This window comes from Bombina bombina, chromosome 7, assembly GCF_027579735.1.
Source record: "Bombina bombina isolate aBomBom1 chromosome 7, aBomBom1.pri, whole genome shotgun sequence".
In the NCBI taxonomy this organism is placed as follows: Eukaryota; Metazoa; Chordata; class Amphibia; order Anura; family Bombinatoridae; genus Bombina; species Bombina bombina.
In genome coordinates, this window is record NC_069505.1 from 120,677,103 (window position 1) to 120,698,322 (window position 21,220).

The 21,220-nt window shown below is 34.2% G+C and overlaps 1 protein-coding gene across 1 annotated transcript; it reads right to left on the reverse strand.

Annotated features, from left to right (window-relative positions):
• Positions 1-87: 87 nt before the first annotated feature.
• On the reverse strand, positions 88-20,612 carry LOC128636267 (olfactomedin-like protein 3A). Its single transcript, XM_053689303.1, is given in 4 exon segments — positions 88-1,081; positions 5,092-5,380; positions 10,787-10,944; positions 19,937-20,612. Coding segments are annotated over 4 exon segments (1,917 nt in total). The 3' UTR covers positions 88-287.
• Between the last annotated feature and the right edge of the window lie 608 nt (positions 20,613-21,220).

Genomic DNA, 21,220 nt, shown 5'->3' on the forward strand with positions numbered 1-21,220 from the left:
GAATTGTGCACAGACATGCATTTCCCGATAGCTTAATACCAATATAAAAAAAAAAACTTTTAATGAATTCCATAATATCCCCTAATATTTGCTTATTGTTCCTATATTATAACTATTTTGTAACAAAGGTCTATGCCCTATAACTAAATATCTCCCACTCCTGTTTACCATTCTCTGTCACCACACGTGCAAGCTTCTGATTGGCTAGGCAGTGCTTATGTCACACTTCCTAGCCAATTCTTGACATATCATAACTTTCATATGTTTGTTTCTGAATTATTTTCAGTTTATTCTAAGGGGTTTTGAAATTTTGCTCTGGTTTCAAATCTATACAGAATTTGATATCCTTCATCCCAAGCATAGAGCTCTTGATCTCTAGGGTTATAATGCACAGAGGAATGGCTGCTGTATCTTTTTGGGAAATATAAAGTTGGCATCTCAGTGTCGGTGATTATTTCTGAGGTGTCGTAAATACAATCAATGTGGGACCTTCCTCCACTTGGGCTATTGTACACCACATACAGTGTCCCACATATGACAAAAGAGGATTCAGCATTATTAATCTCACATGATGTATTCCATGTGTGTGTTGCTACCATACTCTCATGTTCTATTTTTGTTAAAATAATATTTTTTCCCAGCCTGGAATCCACATAAATTGCCCAGAGCCCTTGTTCATCCACAGCAAGATCTATTTTTGTGAAAGACGAGAGTTCATAGGGAGAAAGGATGCCAGCACCCAGCAGTTTCATGGAATGGATAGCTCTATCCTTCTGAAGATTATATTTAATTATTTCGTTTAATGTATTATTACGATGGAAAAATACAAAATGATTGTAGATAACATGCCCAGTCCCCTGCCAGAAATAGGGCAGGGAGATATTTGTTGCCTTTTGGAGATAGTCTCTGCTTGTGAAATCTTTGATATTTGCAAATTCCAGCATAAAATTGTTGTTGGCTCCATTGAAGAAATAAATCCTCTGTGAGTCATTCCCAGAATTTTTTATCCATGAGCCAAGAGTACCTCCAGCTCTCTTTACAGTTTTTTGAGATTTGATGTTTGCAGGCATGGTTGTACAGCCTAAAGAAACATAGACAAATTAAAGGCGAATTAAAGGCAAATAAAAGTAATTTAGTATCAGTTAACCATTGCATGGCAGAAGATACACATACTTCCTTTTATGGTTTTAAAAGTAATTTATTACAAATAATTGCATTATTTGTAGTCCAGGATATACCCATTTGAAAGCCTTCAAAAAACATTATATTGTGATCATTCCCTTTATGATGAAGCATATCGTACAAGTGGAACGCTTTCTTAACATGCACCCGTAAAGGAGCAAATTTGCCCATTAATGTGCATAAGTTAAATAACCAGCCATTACAAGTTAATGCTCCAGTGAGCTTGCGATTTCACTTTGAGCTAAGCGTAATAAACCAGAGATCAGACCTCTGGTTAAATATAAAAAGTTGACGATAAAATAAAGAGGACAGTTCTTTAAAGTAAAAAATGAATATGAGCATCTCTTTTTTTCTTTTTTTTTAAAAACTACACTAAGGGGTTAAAGTGAGGCGATGTGGCATGTTCGAAAAAAACGGCACCGAAAGTGCCTTTACATGGAGGTCAATGGGGGACTGTGTTTTCCCTATAAATATATATGTATATGCTTATATACATATATATTTATTTATCGCTGCACAATGCTGCATGATTTGCCTCCTATGCTGTGCTAGGTGGTTTGCAGTGACTATCTGCATGAAAACAAGGCTCCCATTGAAGTCTATATCTTGTGATCGCTTGGCTTCTGGGCTGGTATTACTTAGAAGAGTGCAAATTTCATCACTCATGTAAGTGCAATATTGCACTCCACTCGTAATCTAGCCCTTAATATTTATTTAAATAGATAATGAGTCAGAGGAACTCCAATATGTGCAATATAATAAAAGTGTGTGTTGTTTTTTACATCTATATTTGATTAATACCTGAAGATTAGGTTAAACTAGCTCCATATACTTCTCTTAAATATACATAGAGGTCTATACTGTCATAAAATTACCCAGATAACACGTCTGATGTTGGCATATGTACATTTCTCATTAGTCATAACAGGCTACATACTATGGGCAACTTGAGATGGAGACTTTACTAAATCGTAAACTACAATACATTTCCTTCCACTCTCTATTACTTTTTTGATTTAACACTTTTCACAGACTGCCCTGATGTGTTTTAAAGCTTTGCTATGTGTCTGTGCTGACTAGCACAAGTAGTGGAGTGGCACAACATATGGAGCTAGTGTAACCTGTGCCTAGGGGTGCAAGAGATCTCTCTCTTGCTCTCTCTTGCTCTCGATCTCTCTCTCTCTCGATCTCTCTCTCTCTTGATCTCTCTCTCGATCTCTCTCTCTCTTTCTCTCTCTCTCTCTGTCTCTCTCTCTCGATCTCTCTCTCTCTTGATCTCTCTCTTGATCTCTCTCTCTCTCGATATCTCTCTCTCGATCTCTTTCTCTCTCGATTTCTCTCGATCTCTCTCTAGATCTCTCTTGATCTCTCTCTTTCTCTCTCTCTCGATCTCTCTCTCTCTTGATCTCTCCCTCTCTTGATCTCTCCCTCTCTTGATCTCTTTCTCTCTCGATCTCTCTCTCTTTTATCTTCATCTTTATCTCTCTCTCTTTTTTATCTTTATCTCTCTTTATCTTCTCCTTTTAAATTGTAGCAAGAGAAGAAAGCAAATTTGATAATAGAAGTAAATTAGAAAGTTTTTTAATATTGCATGCTCTATTTAATTCATGGACATTTCATTTTAATTTTACTGACCATTTAACTTAAAGGGACAGTCTAGTCAAAATTAAACTTTCATTATTCAGATAGAACATGTAATTTTAATCAACTTTAAAATTTACTTTTATCATCAAATTTGCTTTTTTCTCTTAATATTCTTAGTTGAAACTAAACCTAGGCAGACTCATATGCTAATTTCTAAACCCCCGAGGGCTGCCTCTTATCACAGGCTTTTTAAATTTCTTTTCAACACAAAGAGACAGAAAGTACATGTGGGCCATATAGATAACACTGTGTTCAGGCACAGGGAGTTATTTAAGATTTAGCCCAAAACAATGCTAACTGCAAGACAATAGATAATAAACAGTCACAGTCATATGATCAGGGGGCTGGAATAAGGTTCTTAGATACAAGGTAATCACAGAGGTAAAAAGTATATTAATATAACAGTGATGGTTGTGAAAAACTGGGGAATGGGTAATAAAGGGATTATCTATCTTTTAAAACAATAACAATTCTATGGTAGACAGTCCCTTTAAATATTTTAACAAATCTGATTGCTACATTTTCAATCCAGAACATTTATGAGTCGAATGCCCCTTTTAATCGTTTAAACAAAATTTTGCAGCAGATAACAATTTTTAAACCTTGGTTAGTATTGTCAGTGTATTTGTCCAGTGATCACAATCTGAAAATGCTTCTGCCATTGATAACCCTCAAGACAGAACTTGTTACCTCCCGAAAACAACAAGAAAACCTAATTTGTCTTGTTAAGGGGACATGAAACCCAATTTTTTTATTTTGTGATTCAGATGGGGCTAGGAATTCTAAGCAAGTTTCTAGTTTACTTCTATTATCAAATTGTCTTTGAGATGTGCAGTCAGAGGTTTTGTGAACCTCTGAAGGTGGAAGGCTGCAGCCATTCGTGCTGCTTGACTAGAATTAATTCTTGTTCAACAGCAACACACAAAAATCTGTGCAAATCCAGATTATAGCGTGTTGCTGTTGCAAAAGAATTAATTTGGCAGAGAAAATAGCAGAGCAGAATGAAGGGCCACCATGTTCCACCTTCAGAGGTTCACAATACCTCAGATTACACACCTCTACAGGGATGTAAGCACAGGAGCGTGCACGTATGTCGAGCACTATATGACAGCAGTTTTGCAAGAATGTTATCCATTTGCAAGAGCAATGCTATTTTCATATAGTGCTCCAGACACATACCTAGGTATCTCTACAACAAAAAATATCATGGGAACAAAGTTGATAATATAAGTAAATTGGAAACTTTTTTTTAGAATTGTATGTCCTGTCTGAATTTTTAAAATCCATAAACCAAATGGGCAGGATTACAAGAAAATACAATGGAGATTTCTGGGGTTTACCAATTAGTTTGAAGTGCCTGTAATTACTCCCTTTTGAATAGTGTGTAGCCATATAGATATAATTGTATATCTCTCTAAGGGAGTTGAATAGGGCATTATCGGTACAGTGGTTTTCTGCATTTGTTGAGTTATCAATTTTGCTAATTTTTGTGTATAAGTGCTATTATTAAAGGAAGTCAAAATTAAACATTCATGATTTAGATAGAGCATTCAATCTTAAAGGACCAGTCAACACATTAGATTTGCATAACCAACACATGCAAGATAACAAGACAATGCAATAGCACTTAGTCTGAACTTCAAATGAGTAGTAGATTTTTTTAGAACAAATTTCAAAGTTATGTATATTTCCACTCCCCTTGTACCATGTGATAGCAACCAGCCAATCACAAATGCATATACGTATAGTCTGTGAATTCTTGCACATGCTCAGTAGGATCTGGTGACTCAAAAAGTGTAAATATAAAAGACTGTGCACATTTTTTTTAATGGAAGTAAATTGGAAAGTTGTTTATAATTACATGCTGTATCTGAATCATGTAAATTTAATTTAACCTGAGTGTCCCTTTAAGAGAGTTTCCAGTTTAGTAATGGAATTGTGCACAGTCTTTTTCTATGCATACTTTCTAAGGCACCAGCACTGAGCATGTGCAATAGCTCACAGTGTACAAAAGTTTTTGATTGGCTGATGAATGTAACATGGTACAGTGGGCTGGCAATTTGAAGTTAAATTTGAAATGTATTAGTTGATAGTGTTTTGTGCATTACTGTTTATGATTCATTAAAAAAAATCCTCTACAAATTTTAAATCTTTATATTTTTTATATAAAATAAAATATGTATGTGTACATAATGTGCAGTATATTTGTTTATACTGCAGTATATAGTTTATATTCATTATAAAACTCCCATATTAAATACCTACTTGTATTTACTTTCAGCTGTATCCGTCTCTTTTCTTCTGTATGTTCTATGATTTGATCCTCCACCAACTCCTCTTCAACCTCCATGCGAGTGTCAAATGAGCTGGTGGTTTCCAGATAATCAATGTCCCACTCGGCTCTCTCCATTCTCACCAGCAAGTTCTCAATTTCGGTTTTCATGTCACTTTTGTATTTGTTGAAACCATCCAACCGCATCATCAGCTTATGCGTCAGCTCTTTAAACTCCTGCATATATTGCTGTATATCTTGCTCTCATTTATATAGTCTGTCCTGAAATACAATACTTTCAATAGATTACTAAGTTAACAATTTCGCACTATCTGGTATTATTATTATACTTTAATATATATAAAGCACCAATATATATATATAGAGCGCCATCAAATTCCGCAGTGTCCATATGTACAAATGATAAAAGTACAACTATGATGCAATATTTGTAAGAGGAGACACAATTTATCAACCAAATACAGGAGGAATTGAGGGCCCTATTCACATGGGAACTTACAATCTAGAAGGGTATTACAAGTTAATGACAAACATGGAATTACCATAGAATATTAAAAGTGGTGAGATATGTGTTGCTAATATTAACTGAACTGAATATTTCTTCCTGTGTACCGTGTGAAAAGAAATATGTTTAGCTTAGGTCAATACAGATAGTTGTGCGCTAGCATTACTAAATCTATTAAAAGACCAGTTAAAGGGACATTATACACTCATTTTTTCTTTGCATAAATGTTTTGTAGATGATCTATTTATATACCCCTTGAAGTTTTTTTTTTTTTAAAAAAATGTTTAGTTTTGCTTATTTTTAAATAACATTGCTCTGATTTTCAGACTCCTAACAAAGCCCCAACGTTTTATGTGAATACCATCAGCTACCTTCTCCAGCTTGCTCCTGTTTGTGTAAAGGATCTTTTCATATGCAAAAGAAGGGGGAGGGGGGAGTGTCTTATTTCCCACTTGCAGTGGGCTTTCCAACTACCTTTTCAACAGAGCTAAACTGAAAGCTTCTAAGTACGTTTTTAAACCATTTTATACTGGAAGTTTATATCAGTTTCTGTGCATCTTATTCTTTATAGTAGTGTCTATTACATGCAGTTATATGAAAATGAGTGTATACTGTCCCTTTAACACAGTAGATTTGCATAATCAACAGATGCATGATAAAAAGACAATGCAATAGCACTTAGGGGCCAAATTATCAAGGGCCGAAAATTTCTGTGCAAACCTTCAGGCTCGTAGGAAACAGCAGTTATGGAGCAGCGGTCTTAAGACCGCTGCTCCATAACTGGTCCACCTGATCTGAGGCTGCGGACATTAATCCACCCGATCCTATACGATCCTGCTTATTGACGATTGGTTGTGAAACTGCAGGGGGCAGCATTGCACAAGCAGTTCACAAGAACTGCTTGTGCAATGATAAATGCCAACTGCATATGCTGTCGGCATTAATTGATGTCTGTTGGACATGATTCGCTGAGTGAATCATGTCGGACAGACCAATGATAAATCAGCCCCTTATTCTGAACTTTAAATGAGCAGTAGATTTGTTTTTCTGACAATTTTAAAAGATTTGTCTATTTTCACTCCCCCTGTACCATGTGACAGCCATCAGCCAATCACAAATGCATATGCGTTTATTGGGGGGCTTTTTATTTTGATAGGGCTATTAGATTAGGTGTAATTCTTTTTTATTTTTGATAATGTGAGGGTTTTTTTTTCGTAATTTAGTGTTTTTTATTTTTTGTAATACGTTTATTTTTTTTGGTAATTTAGTAATTTGTAATAAGGTTTAATAGTAGATTTAAATAATTTTAGTAGGGTTAGGTTTTTTTTAATATGTAAAAAAGCAGCATTAAGGCTAATAACGCTGCTTTTTTACTACCGCTGCTATTATGAGTCTTGTAGGTACAGCTGTCCCGCACACTTTTTTGGCCGTACCGCAAAATAACTTTTTTTTTTTTTAGGCCAAAAAGTGAGCCTATCCCGCAAGATTCGTAACGCATTCTAAAGTCAGTAGTTATGAGTTTTACACTACAAAGCCATAGCATAAAACTCATAACTAAAGTGCTAAAAAGTACACTAACACCCATAAACTACCTATTAACCCCTAAACCGAGGCCCTCTTGCATCGCAAACACTATAATAAAATTATTAACCCCTAATCTGCCGCTCCCGACATCGCCGCCACTATAATAAACATATTAACCATTAAACCGCCACACTCCTGCATAGCAAACACTAGTTAAATATTATTAACCCTTAATCTGCTGTCCCTAACATCGCCGCCACCTACCTACATTTATTAACCCCTAATCTGCTGCCCCCAACGTTGCCGCCACTATTCTAAAGTTATTAACCCTTAAACCTAAATCTAACCCTAACACCCCCTAACTTAAATATAATTAAAATAAATCTAAATAAAACCTACTATACTATTAATAACTAAATAATTCCTATTTAAAACTAAATACGTACCTATAAAATAAACCCTAAGCTAGCTACAATATAATTAATAGTAACATTGTAGCTAGCTTAGGGTTTATTTTTATTTTACAGGCAAGTTTGTATTTATTTTAACTAGGTAGAATAGTTACTAAATAGTAATTAACTATTTACTAACTACCTAGCTAAAATAAATACATTTATTTAATTGTAGTGTAAGGTTAGGTGTTAGTGTAAGACAGGTTAGGTTTTATTTTACAGGTAAATGTGTATTTATTTTAGCTAGGTAGTTAGTAAATAGTTAATAACTATTTAATAACTATTCTACCTAGTTGAAATAAATACAAACTTGCCTGTAAAATAAAAATAAACTCTAAGCTAGCTACAATGTAACTATTAGTTATATTGTAGCTAGCTTATGGTTTATTTTATAGGTAAGTATTTAGTTTTAAATAGGAATTATTTAGTTATTAATAGTAGGTTTTATTTAGATTTATTTTAATTATATTTGTTAGGGGGTGTTAGGGTTAGGGTTAGACTTAGGTTTAGGGGTTAATAACTTTAGTATAGTGGTGGCGATGTTGGGGGCAGCAGATTAGGGGTGGCGATGTCGGGGGCGGCAGATTAGGGGTTAATATTATTTAAATAGTGTTTGAGATCCGGGAGTGCAGTGGTTTAGGGGTTAATATGTTTATTATAGTAGCGACGATGTCCGGAGCGTCAGATTAGGGGTTAATAAGTATAATGTAGGTGTCGGCAATGTCGGGGGCGGTGGATTAGGGGTTAATAAGTGTAAGATTAGGGGTGTTTAGACTTGGGGGTTTATGTTAGGGTGTTAGGTGTAAACATAAATTTACTTTCCCCATAGGAATCAATGGGGCTGCGTTACGGAGCTTTGCGCTGCGTTTTTGCAGGTGTTAGGCTTTTTTTCAGCTGGCTCTCCCCATTGATGTCTATGGGGAAATCGTGCACGAGCACGTACAACCAGTTCACCGCTGATTTAAGCAGCGCTGGTATTGGAGTACGGTATGGAGCACAATTTTGCTCTACGCTCACTTCTTGCCTTTTAACTCCGGGTTTATAAAAACCTGTAATACCAGCGCTGTCGGGAAGTGAGCGGTGACAATAACGTTCAAGTTAGTACCGCATCCATCATAATGCAAAACTCATAATCTAGCAGATAGTTAGGGTAGGTTAATTAATAGTTTAAAAATAGTTTATTTTAATTCTACAGGTAAGTTTAAATTTATTTTAAGATAGGGATGTGGTCATTTTAATTTAAAGTTAGCAGGTTTAGGGGTTAATATGTGTATTTATGTTGCGGCGGGGTCAGGGAACGGCGGTGTAGGGGTTAATAACTTTATTTAGGTTGCAGCGATGTCGGGGAGCGGCGGAATAGGGGTTTATAACATTATGTAAGTGACGGCAATGTCGGGGCGACAGATTAGGGGTGTTTAGACTCGGGATTTATGTTAGGGTGTTAGGTGTAAACGTAACTTGTTTTCAACCATATAAATCAATGGGATATCTGGCAGCATCGAACATAAGCTTTCGCTGCTTTCAGACCTACATTGATTTCTATGGCATCCGCGACCTCCAGGGTGGCGGATTGAAAACCAGGTACGCTGGGCCGGAATAGCCGGAAGCGTACCTGTTAGAAATTTGATAAATGGGAAAAAGTGTCAAATACAGCCGAATGCGTATTTGGAACATCTGTAATGACGTAAGCATCGATCTGCGTCAGATTGAGACCGGCAGATCGTATGTTACATCACAAATTTCAACTTTTGCCGGTCTGTAGGCTTTGATAACTATGTCGGATCAATCTCGCAACAATTACGTTGAGGAATTCCGGCATATTTGTGGTTAACGGCTTGATACATATCCCCCTATATCACTTTATATCACTGTTACCACACATATTAATATTAATATATATATATACTGTATATATATATATATATATATATATATATATATATACACATATATATATGTATATGTGTGTGGAAAATTGTGTAACAAAGGATTTTGGGTTAGTGACATCACTTCCGGTAACAGCTGTGAGCACTCAAAACTACTAGCCGGCGTTTCTACAGATCCTGTACTCAGTTTAGTTAATTCTTGTTTTTTATACAAACAGGATTTTAGTACACAACCATTCTTTTTAAAGAACCGTAAGAGTACACTTAATCAAAAAATGGACAATAATTAAAGATTCTCCTAAGCAGGAAACAGGGATTGTTTTGAACAGACTGTTTTTTGTTGTAGTGAGGATTATTTTATTTTTTTACATATAAACATTTAAAAAAAAAGACTTGTAAACTGTTTACTCTAAATAAAATATCTACAAGAGTTGTTAACTAAACAGGTTTTATTATTATTTATTAAGATTCTTTCACTATAAAATATGTATTTGTTGGGGACAGTAATTTACAAGGGTCTATATCAGACCTAAGTATACAAATCTAAATAATAAAAAAGGGAGGTAGAACAAAGAAATATATTTTCCCTTTTTACCCCAATTTTAGTAATGCCTTAACCTCAGCAGTCAGCAGACCTGAGTTTTGCAGCAGAAATCTATTAGAAGAATAATTTAGTGTGGTCATGCCATATTACTTCTAGATGTTACCGTGCCCAAGGCTTTAGCTGGAGTGCTAACATTTTACTTTTAACTTGTAATAAGGAAGTAAAAATTGAATCACTAAACATTGACCTCTAGTGATGTTAGCGCTATAATTTTTACTCTCCATTTGTAATCTAGGGTCAAAATGTTTGTTTATACAGAAATAATGCACTTTCATTATTTATTACCTCTGATACATATCTATCTATCTATCTATCTATCTATCTATCTATCTATCTATCTATCTATCTATCTATCTATCTATCTATCTATCCACTCTCACACACACACACACATATACAGTGTATATATACAGTATATATATATATGTGTGTGTGTGTGTGTGTGTATATATATATATATATATATATATATATAAATAAACATTTTAAATTGTGAAGTTTTTAAACTTGATATTTTTCAACTTTTCCTTAAAAAACACGTGCCATTGAGTGTCTACTCTTCTTCTCCCCAAAACAAGAACCCCCCCCCACAAACAATGGAACTGAATATTCTATTCTATATAAAATATATTTTTAATCTACACAATTAAAAAAAAGTCAAATAAAATAATAAGTATGATATTTCACATTACATACCTCTATGGATAATATCCGTCTTTCAATGTAGCGAGTCATTGTTTCATGATGGGTCTCACAATGCGTGTCTCTGACAGTGTTTATTATTAAAATATATAAAAAGTTTAGTAAAAACAAGCCCATTATCTTCTGCAAATCGTACAAAGAAACAAAAAAATCTAAGAATGAAAAAGGTGTTTGTAGATACAGATTCCTGTATAGAACAAATGCCTGTCTATTGTGGAATCAAAGCCAGGTCTGATAGAAACAAGTTTGTTTAAGTTGGCAACTCGCTAGCTGGTAGTAATGAAATCCACATGTTGCTGAGACATAAAGCATTCTAGAGATCTGAAAGCATTCTTTAAAGGGACATAAAAGGCAAAACTATACCAGGGTTGTAGTACAATCCCAGAAAACAAACATATTTTGCAATGCAAAGGCTGTCATTAAAATAGCGATATCTGGTTTATAGAGGGTGTTTACGCGTGTCAGTAGCACATGAATTACAAGTTGAAAATAAACGTGTTCACATTCGTGCAACTTCAGATCTCTGGTTAACTGTTACGCTTGAAATCAAAGTGTCACAAAAAACATCAAACATACATTTAAAATACAGCTACACTCATAATAAAACTGTCTGATGTATAAATATATGTATGTACTGTATGTATATATATGTTTGTGTATATATATATGTATATATATATATATATATATATATATAACTGTCTGATGTATAAATATATGTATGTACTGTATGTATATATATGTTTGTGTATATATATATGTATATATATATATATATATATATATATATATATATATAACTGTCTGATGTATAAATATATGTATGTACTGTATGTATATATATGTTTGTGTATATATATATATATGTATATATATACTAAATATAGGGGGTGTGAGAGAGTAGGTAATATTGCTAATTTGCTTTAAATGGTGCCACCCTTATAGTAAATATAAAATATAAAAGAAAGATAGAAAAAAATACCAGGGTATATAAGATTACCCTAGAACAGCAAGGGAATAAACGGCACACATAGAAGACTTTCAAAAATTTATTTATAATAATTTCCCAAAAATACACTTAAGTATATAGCGATATCTTATCTGTCAATATCAGTTACCACTAAAGACAGCAAAATCTAAAACATTTTAAGTGCACTAAGACCTAATACTTACCCTATGCTATAAATTACAAAAAGACATCATAAACAATAAGGGGTTAACCAGAAAACTCATGTTTATAACGAATGTTACATAGAATCTAATGTTTATAGGACATTTATAGTAAGTAGGCAAAATACATGTTAAACATATGGCTGCAGTCCAAACAGAGGTGAACTATATTATGTATCAAAAAGCGCTTGTTTTTCCTCTTTATATATACCAGGGAATCTTCTCTTAAGGCAAATAAATGTGCCGCAAGTAGTACTGCTGGATAAAGAGTCTCTAGCAAATGTAATAATTCAGTTGGAAAACACAGCATATACTTAGCTTAAGTCCTCCGGTTTTTGTTGTTTCCACTTGTCTTCTGCTTGCAAGCACCTGTGATGATTACTTGGCGTGTGACATCAGCAATAGTGGGAGTGGTCTCTCGTCACCAGGGACTATGAGTGGCTATAGACAGAAGGATCCATTTGAATCAATTTTGCATTGTAAGTTTTGCCAAGAACTTTGACAAATGACTGTATCGCAAAGTTATGTATATGTTCACCTATCGTATAGGCACATCTTCCATTGCACTCCAATAGCACACTCCTCAAAACCACTTACTCCACTGTCGGAGTCACACCTGAAAGATTCGTAGCTCACTTTAAAGGTACAGCTGCATGTATAGAGCCAAAATGTCTCTGAAGAAACAAAAGATTCAGGGAAAAGGCCTGGACAGGTGCACTAGAAATCCTGGCCCACGGTACATTCGACAGGTACCTGGGTTCTCATAAACACATAGTGCCTATTTTTTTTATTTTTTTCTATCTTTCTTTTATATTTTATATGTATATATATATATATATATAACTGTCTGATGTATAAATATATGTATGCACTGTATGTATATATATGTTTCTGTATATATATATATGTATATATATATATATATATATATATATAACTGTCTGATGTATAAATATATGTATGTACTGTATGTATATATATGTTTGTGTATATATATATGTATATATATATATATATATATATATATATATAACTGTCTGATGTATAAATATATGTATGCACTGTATGTATATATATGTTTGTGTATATATATATGTATATATATATATATATATATAACTGTCTGATGTATAAATATATGTATGCACTGTATGTATATATATGTTTCTGTATATATATATGTATATATATATATATATATATATATATATATATATATATATATATAACTGTCTGATGTATAAATATATGTATGCACTGTATGTATATATATGTTTGTGTATATATATATGTGTATATATATATATATATATATATATATATATATATATAAAACTGTCTGATGTATAAATATATGTATGTACTGTATGTATATATATGTTTGTGTATATATATATATGTATATATATATATATATATATATATATATATATATATATATATATATATAACTGTCTGATGTATAAATATATGTATGCACTGTATGTATATATATGTTTCTGTATATATATATATGTATATATATATATATATATATAACTGTCTGATGTATAAATATATGTATGTACTGTATGTATATATATGTTTGTGTATATATATGTATATATATATATATATATATATATATATATATATATATATATATAACTGTCTGATGTATAAATATATGTATGCACTGTATGTATATATATGTTTGTGTATATATATATGTATATATATATATATATATATATATATATAACTGTCTGATGTATAAATATATGTATGCACTGTATGTATATATATGTTTGTGTATATATATATGTATATATATATATATATATATATATATATATATATATATATATATATATATATAACTGTCTGATGTATAAATATATGTATGCACTGTATATATATATATATGTTTCTGTATATATATATGTGTATATATATATATATGTATATATATATATATATATATATATATATATATATATAATTGAAAAAGGCAGGCACTCTCACTTAAAGGGACACTGAACCCAAATTTTTTCTTTTGTAATTCAAAAAGAGCATGCAATTTTTAGCAACTTTCTAATTTACTCCTATTATCAATTTTTCTTCGTGGTCTTGCTATCATTATTTGAAAAAGAATGCATCTAAGCTTTTTTTTTGGTTTCAGTACTCTGGACAGCACTTTTTTATTGGTGGATGAATTTATCCACCAATCAGCAAGGACAACCCAGGTTGTTCACCAAAAATGGGCCAGTATCTAAACTTACATTCTTGCATTTCAAATAAAGATACCAAGAGAATGAAGAAAATTTGATAATAGGAGTAAATTAGAAAGTTGCTTAAAATTTCATGCTCAATCTGAATCACGAAAGAACATTTTTGGGTACAGTGTCCCTTTAAGGTCAGTTACCAGTGTGTCCAGCTTGGAAAGTTTTTTGACCTGGTTGTAATGCCCTGATTAAAATTAACAGTATTAGAGTCAGATCTATTAGTAGGTGGAATGGGAGGTCTAGTAGCAGTGTCAGGGTCAGAACTGTCTCCTGAAGTGTCAATGATCTGGAGATTAGTCGGTTTTGCTGCACATGTTTCACATTCCAATGTTCTTCTATTTACATGTTATGATAATGTTATTTTATACATACAGTGCATATACATACATATATATATATATATATATATATAAATATATATATATACATACACAGTATCTCAAAAAAGTGAGTACACCCCTAACAGTTTTGTAAATATATTATATCTTTTCATGTGACAACACTGAAGAAATGACACTTTGATACAATGTAAAATAGTGAGTATAAATTTGCTGTCCCCTCAAATTAACTCAACACACAGCCATAATGTCTAAATCATTGGCAACAAAAGTGAGTACACTTCTAAGTGGAATGTCCAAATTTGGCCCAAAATGTCAAGATTTTGTGTGGCCACCATCATTTTCTAGCACTGCCTTAACCCTCTGGGCCATGGAGTTCACCAGAGCTTCACAAGTTGCCACTGGAGTCCTCTTCCACTCCTCCATGACTATATCATGGAGCTGGTGGATGTTAGAGACCTTACGCTCCCCCACCTTCCGTTTGAGGATACCCCACAGATGCTAATAGGGTTTAGGTCTGGAGACATGTTTGGCCAGTCCATCATCTTTACCCTCAGCTTCTTTAGCAAGGCAGTGGTCGTCTTGGAGGTGTGTTTGGGGTCGTTATCATGTTGGAATACTGCCCTGCGGCCCAGTCTCTGAAAGGATCATGCTCGGCTTCAGTATGTCACAGTACATGTTGGCATTCATGGTTCCCTCAATGAACTGTAACTCCCCAGTGCCCGCAGCACTCATGCAGGCCCAGACCATGACACTCCCACCACCATGCTTGACTGTAGGCAAGACAAACTTGACTTTTTACTCCTCACCTGGTTGCCGCCACACATGCTTGACATTATCTGAACCAAATAAGTTTATATTGGTCTCATCGGACCACAGGACATGGTTCCAGTAACCCATGTCCTTAGTCTGCTTGTCTTAAGCAAACTGTTTGCAGGCTTTCTTGTGCATCATTTTTAGAAGGGGCTTCCTTATGGGATGACAGCCATAAAGACCAATTTGATGCAGTGTGCGACATATGGTCTGAGCACTAAGAGGCTGTACCCCCACCCCTTTAACCTCTGCAGAAATGCTGGCAGCACTTATACGTATATTTCCGAAAGACAACCTCTGGATATGACGCTGAGCATGTGCACTCAACTTCTTTGGTCGACCATGGCGAGGCCTGTTCTGAGTGGAACCTGTCCTGTGAAAACGCTGTATGGTCTTGCCCACCGTGCTGCAGCTCAGTTTCAGGGTCTTGGCAATCTTCTTATAGCCTAGGCCATCTTTATGTAGAGCAACAATTCTTTTTTTTCAGATTCTCAGAGAGTTCTTTGCTATAAGGTGCCATGTTAAACTTCTAGTGATACCAGTATGAGAGAGTGTGAGAGCAATAACACCAAATTTAACACACCTGCTCCCCAATCACACCTGAGACCTTGTAACACTAACGAGTCACATAACACCGGGGAGGGAAAATGGCTAATTGGGCCCAATTTGGACATTTCCACTTAGGGGTGTACTCACTTTTGTTGCCAACGGTTTAGACATTAATGGCTGTGTGTTGAGTTATTTTAAAGGGGACAGCAAATGTACACTGTTATACAGGCTGTACACTCACTACTTTACATTGTAGCAAAGTGTCATTTCTTCAGTGTTGTCACATGAAAAGATATAATAAAATATTTAAAAAAATGTTAGGGGTGTACTCACTATGGTGAGATACTGTATATATGTGTGTATATACCTATACCTGCATATCTATTCCTATAGATATATAGGTAAAAATATTTATTTTACATGAAAGTATCATATATAAATATATATTTCATGATAAAAAGTAAATTATTTTGTTATGTAAAATATGCGTTTTGCGCATTGTTTTGTGATTTGATCTTAACATGATCGAGTTAGCGCACATGAAAACTTTGTATTCTTAAGGTGCATTATTTAAATATTGCATATAAATAATTAATAAAAACGATTAAAGAAACTGTAAAATATTCTAAATAATCCATAGAAAATATCTATATATTTTACAGTATGTTTAATTTTTTTTTTAATATTATATATATATTAATAATTTTTAAAAATATTATATATATATATATATATATATTATTCCCCCTATGGATTATTTAATTATTTTTACAGTATGTATAATCATTTGTAATAGTTATTAATATATAATAATATTTTATATTTAATATTTCAAGAACGTGTCTTAAGATAACTAATTCTGCATGTGCGCTAATTCGACACCGCATTAGACTGAAAGCACAAAATAAGTGGGTTACGCATATCCTATGTTCTTCACATAGATTTTTTTTTTAATTTTTTTTTTTTTAAATAATTTTTTATTGAGGTATTGGCATAAAACATAAATAATATACAATACACCTTTTTGTCAAAAGAATAGGATACAAACATAAGAAACCAAAACAATTCGGCGTCTATATAATACATTGACTAAAGGCAAATGAAACCTCGATTTTTCAATAATATATCATGTATAACTGACCAGTTAGAAATATGGATTTAGTCCTCAAGGACCAAGAGTATATGAAGTAGGAGTTATCTGTTGGTCAGGAGTCTAGCTCCTTAGGAGCTTCAAAAAGAGCGTGAACAAGGGGGAAGGGGATATTCAGCGGGTAAGCACCGCTATAGATAGAAGGGAAAGGGTGGAGGGCGGAGCCATATTTATATGCTAATACTTTAGGGAACTTGGAGGGGGGTTTTTAGTCTTGCCAATGAAGTGAATTGAATGGGGCATGAAGTAGGGTCAACTATCTATTCCTAGATAGTTATGCAAATATATAGTAGGGGTATATATAAAGGTTAATCTTATATTGGAAGCTCTATCAATATTGTTTTGACATTAATACATATTCTGACCCTATAAGGCTGGATCCTGAAAAACAAAAACAATGCTTCTTTTACCATTCTATATCAATGGTTCTAAGTTACCCAAGTATATATAAAACAGCTTATGAGCTATCAGTGGAACTATAGTAGTTTTAACATGGTTATATGTGAAGGATCTAGTTAGTAGATTAGGGATATTACAACAATAGATTATATAATGAAAGATGATCCCATGTATCATGTCTCTAGGCCATTTAAACTAACTTATATTTACACCCTTGAGGCTCAGACTCCAGATTTAGGCATCATGTGTAAAGATATTGTCAACAAGTGGAGCTCTAAAACACATTATCAGCCAGAGAAGCATAGATTATGTAAAGAGGCTTTGCACATTATTTCCATGCTAGGAGTTTAGGTATGATAGGGTGATTAATGTAAAAACAAACAAAATAGATCTATGCAAAGTGATTTCAACTTTTTTGTAAAAAACTCTATATAAAACTAACATTTAACTTGAAGAGATTTGGTATAAATTAGTATCTAGCATTTTCAATGTAAGGCATTAGTTAATATAGGTGCTGAAGTAACGGATTTAACTAGGTAAGTAATCTTCAACTATATCAATGCTCATAATAAGGGTGATAGCTAGGCTAGGTGACACTCCAAATATATGTAACTGTAGTGTATTATCATAAGATTAATTAATCAAGCAGATAATTTCCAGAAGAATTACATGTGTCCATATCGCAGCTAAAAGCTAATATCATGGCTAGATGTGACGTAGACGAATATAACATAAAAGATATAGGCTCTGAAAAACATGCACCTATCACTAGCAAGGCGGTACTTAATATACCTTTACAGATATCTCATGCCTTATAAATAATTTAGCAGTAGTTGAGATGTTCCTTTTATGGGCAATGCACAATAAATACAAATGCTACATATTATAAAGATTATTAGGAGCATGCGTGGGTGTAATTATATATCCCATACCTTAAGTCAACATTTGTAAAAAGCACCTGTTATAAGTGAGATTTGTCATAACATTTAGAAGCATAGATAGAAAAGTAAGTACTGTAAATCTTATCAGCTCTTATAGGTTGATGAGGGAAATCACAGAATTAGTAAGTGAAAATAATTGAAGCTGCTATATTACATTCATGCTTTTAAGTTAAGTGGTATCCTAACACCCCTCGAGCTAAGTAGAAGTATATATATATATCAAGCACATCTAAAGAGAAAAACAATTAGCATGGGAACTAAAAGGATCAACTAGTCAGGTGTTTGAAGTAGCGACTCAGAACCCTGTCCAACATAACCCTATAACCAAGGTACTAGTTCAGACTACGGTGTCAGACTGTTAAGTGTTTGTATGTGACCAAGACCCTGAGAGGAAGCAATAGGTCTCATCTGCTGTTGGACTAACAGCACATCAAACAGTTAAGACAGACTGTTATTAATGTCAACTAGCATCCAAAGTGTAGGAGAAAAATGTATGATAACTTGTACCTAAGATTAGTTACAGGGAATGATCGCCATGATAGTGGCATAAAACAGGGCAAAACATCCCAAAGTGCACAGTTAAAGTCTAAAAGTACATCATAGTAACATCCATTGAAAGACAAGAAGAAAATCATACATATTAGCTGCTAACAATAATCATATGTGCTAGGTTACACACAGCATATATATTATTTTAACTGATGAACCTGCATAAATTTGGTTCTTAGTAAAAGGATATACTATTTAATTACTAAGTAAGGAGAACACATTGTGTAATAGACAAACATCACTAAACGTATATTCTGTAGGGGGGTAAAACTAGAGCTCTACCCATTATATGCATAATGAACAGTACTAACATACAAACACTAGTTGTGATTAACTTGGTAGAGCAGTACATACTGAGTGATAAGCATACAGTACCAAACACACATTCTATAGGGGAGTAAAACTAGAACTTTATCAGTAATGTGTATATTGGACAGCACTGACATATAAATGCTAGTTGTGTTTAACTTGAAAAAGCAGCCATAGTAAACTAGTTTATAGAAGAATAATCACTAGTCCAGGTATGAAATTTTGGGGGTCAGAAATATGTCCCAGCCTAATGTACCATATGTTAATGGGCTTAAAATACACACCAAGCTTACCAGGCAGTAAGCAATAATTATTGAGGGAGGGAAACCGTTAAACATTATCTGCATTAGACAATTGATTGGTATGATAGGTTAGGCATCGGTATCCAGTTAAATAACTCTCATCAAGATGTCCCTGCCTAAAGATACATTTCCATAGGGAGCTTAGTAGGCTATATGGTGGCAGAGGATATATAGGTACACAACAGTCACCATCATGAAGGGTACCTAACGAAAGTTAATGCCAGAGTCACACTTAATACAGGCTAGGACTTGGGAGTAATTAGCCTATTCCAATTCTTAGATGGGGTAATGTAGGAGCAAGTTTTCCAGGTAGGGGCATGATGAAGGTAATTTTAAATGCAAGTACATGGAATATTTTACCCAATCCACAATCTCCAGACCGCAATTGCGTGGCCGCAGAGGGTCTGATGATGTCTTTCTCGTTCTTGTTTCCTGTGGGGAGATTTGGGTGGCTGTGGAAATAGAAGCTGAGGCCTTGTCTACGGATGACGGTAAGCTTATCCGGCTGCTGTTTTGATCTCAAAGGTATCGAGGGGTCGGTAGTACAGTAAGCTTGCGACTCGTTATCCTGAGTGGTGACCGCCCCACGTGTGGCAGTTATATCTACCTTTGGCTCAGAGCTGATAACATCTCCCGTTGCTGAAGTTAGAGAGAGAGGCCCATGACACAACGTTGAGGTCTTATATGTAGGGATCGGGTCACCCTCTCCTGCGGATGCGCTCCGATCAGTTTGCTCGTTCAACAGCTGAGCTCTGGCCAAGCTGCTGTCTTGTGTAGTTGCTCCCCGCTGTTCCGACATCTGCAAGTCAGATTCCGCTTTGCTTGCTGTAGGCTGATCCACTATGTCCTGGGGTATAGCGATGCTGCATTTTGGCAAGTTCGTTTCCGGCCAAACAGACTCCTCTACGGCTTCTCTTGTCAGAGTATTATGTTGAAATGGGTTCGTCACAGCTTTCAATTCGGCCACTAGTTCCTGATGGTGATAGTCTAGGGTGTTCATTAAGGCTTGTAATGCCGTAATAAGTTGGTGCTCCATTTGCACGCTATATAGTGGTGTGCCAGAGAAAATTCACAGTTCACCTAGATGCTGCGTATGTGTTTATAATTATGGCAGTGGAAGCGTGGCGTGCTCTCAGCCTGCTAGTAGGCCTCTTCACTGATAGCTCGCCATTAGTATGTCCTTTTAATCCCAAACTTCACAATCTGTGTCCTAGGATGTGAGATTTACCCAATATTTAGAAATTTAGGTTCTTAAATCGCCATTGAATATCTTTTTTAAGATCAACTTTTAGGAGCTCTGGAATAGCATGTCCTGTAGCTTCGGCAGTTGGCTCCGCCCCGTCTTTTTTTTTTTTTTAATTTTTATTATTAAAGATATATATATATATGGGATAATGTTAATGTAACATAGATATCTCTATATATCTATCTATTTATTTAAAATAAAGATAAAACAATTCTGTATGTGAAGAACATTGGAATATGAAATATTCATAACTCCTGTCAGGTTAGCCTGCGATTGATAGGTACAAGGATTTTCTCCTGCTCTCTCCATTGAAATCTAAGGGTGAATATAAGTTAACACGGTCACAATATTTGAAGTCCTCTGGTTAGCATGCGTCAGGTTTACAACTTTTTACTTCA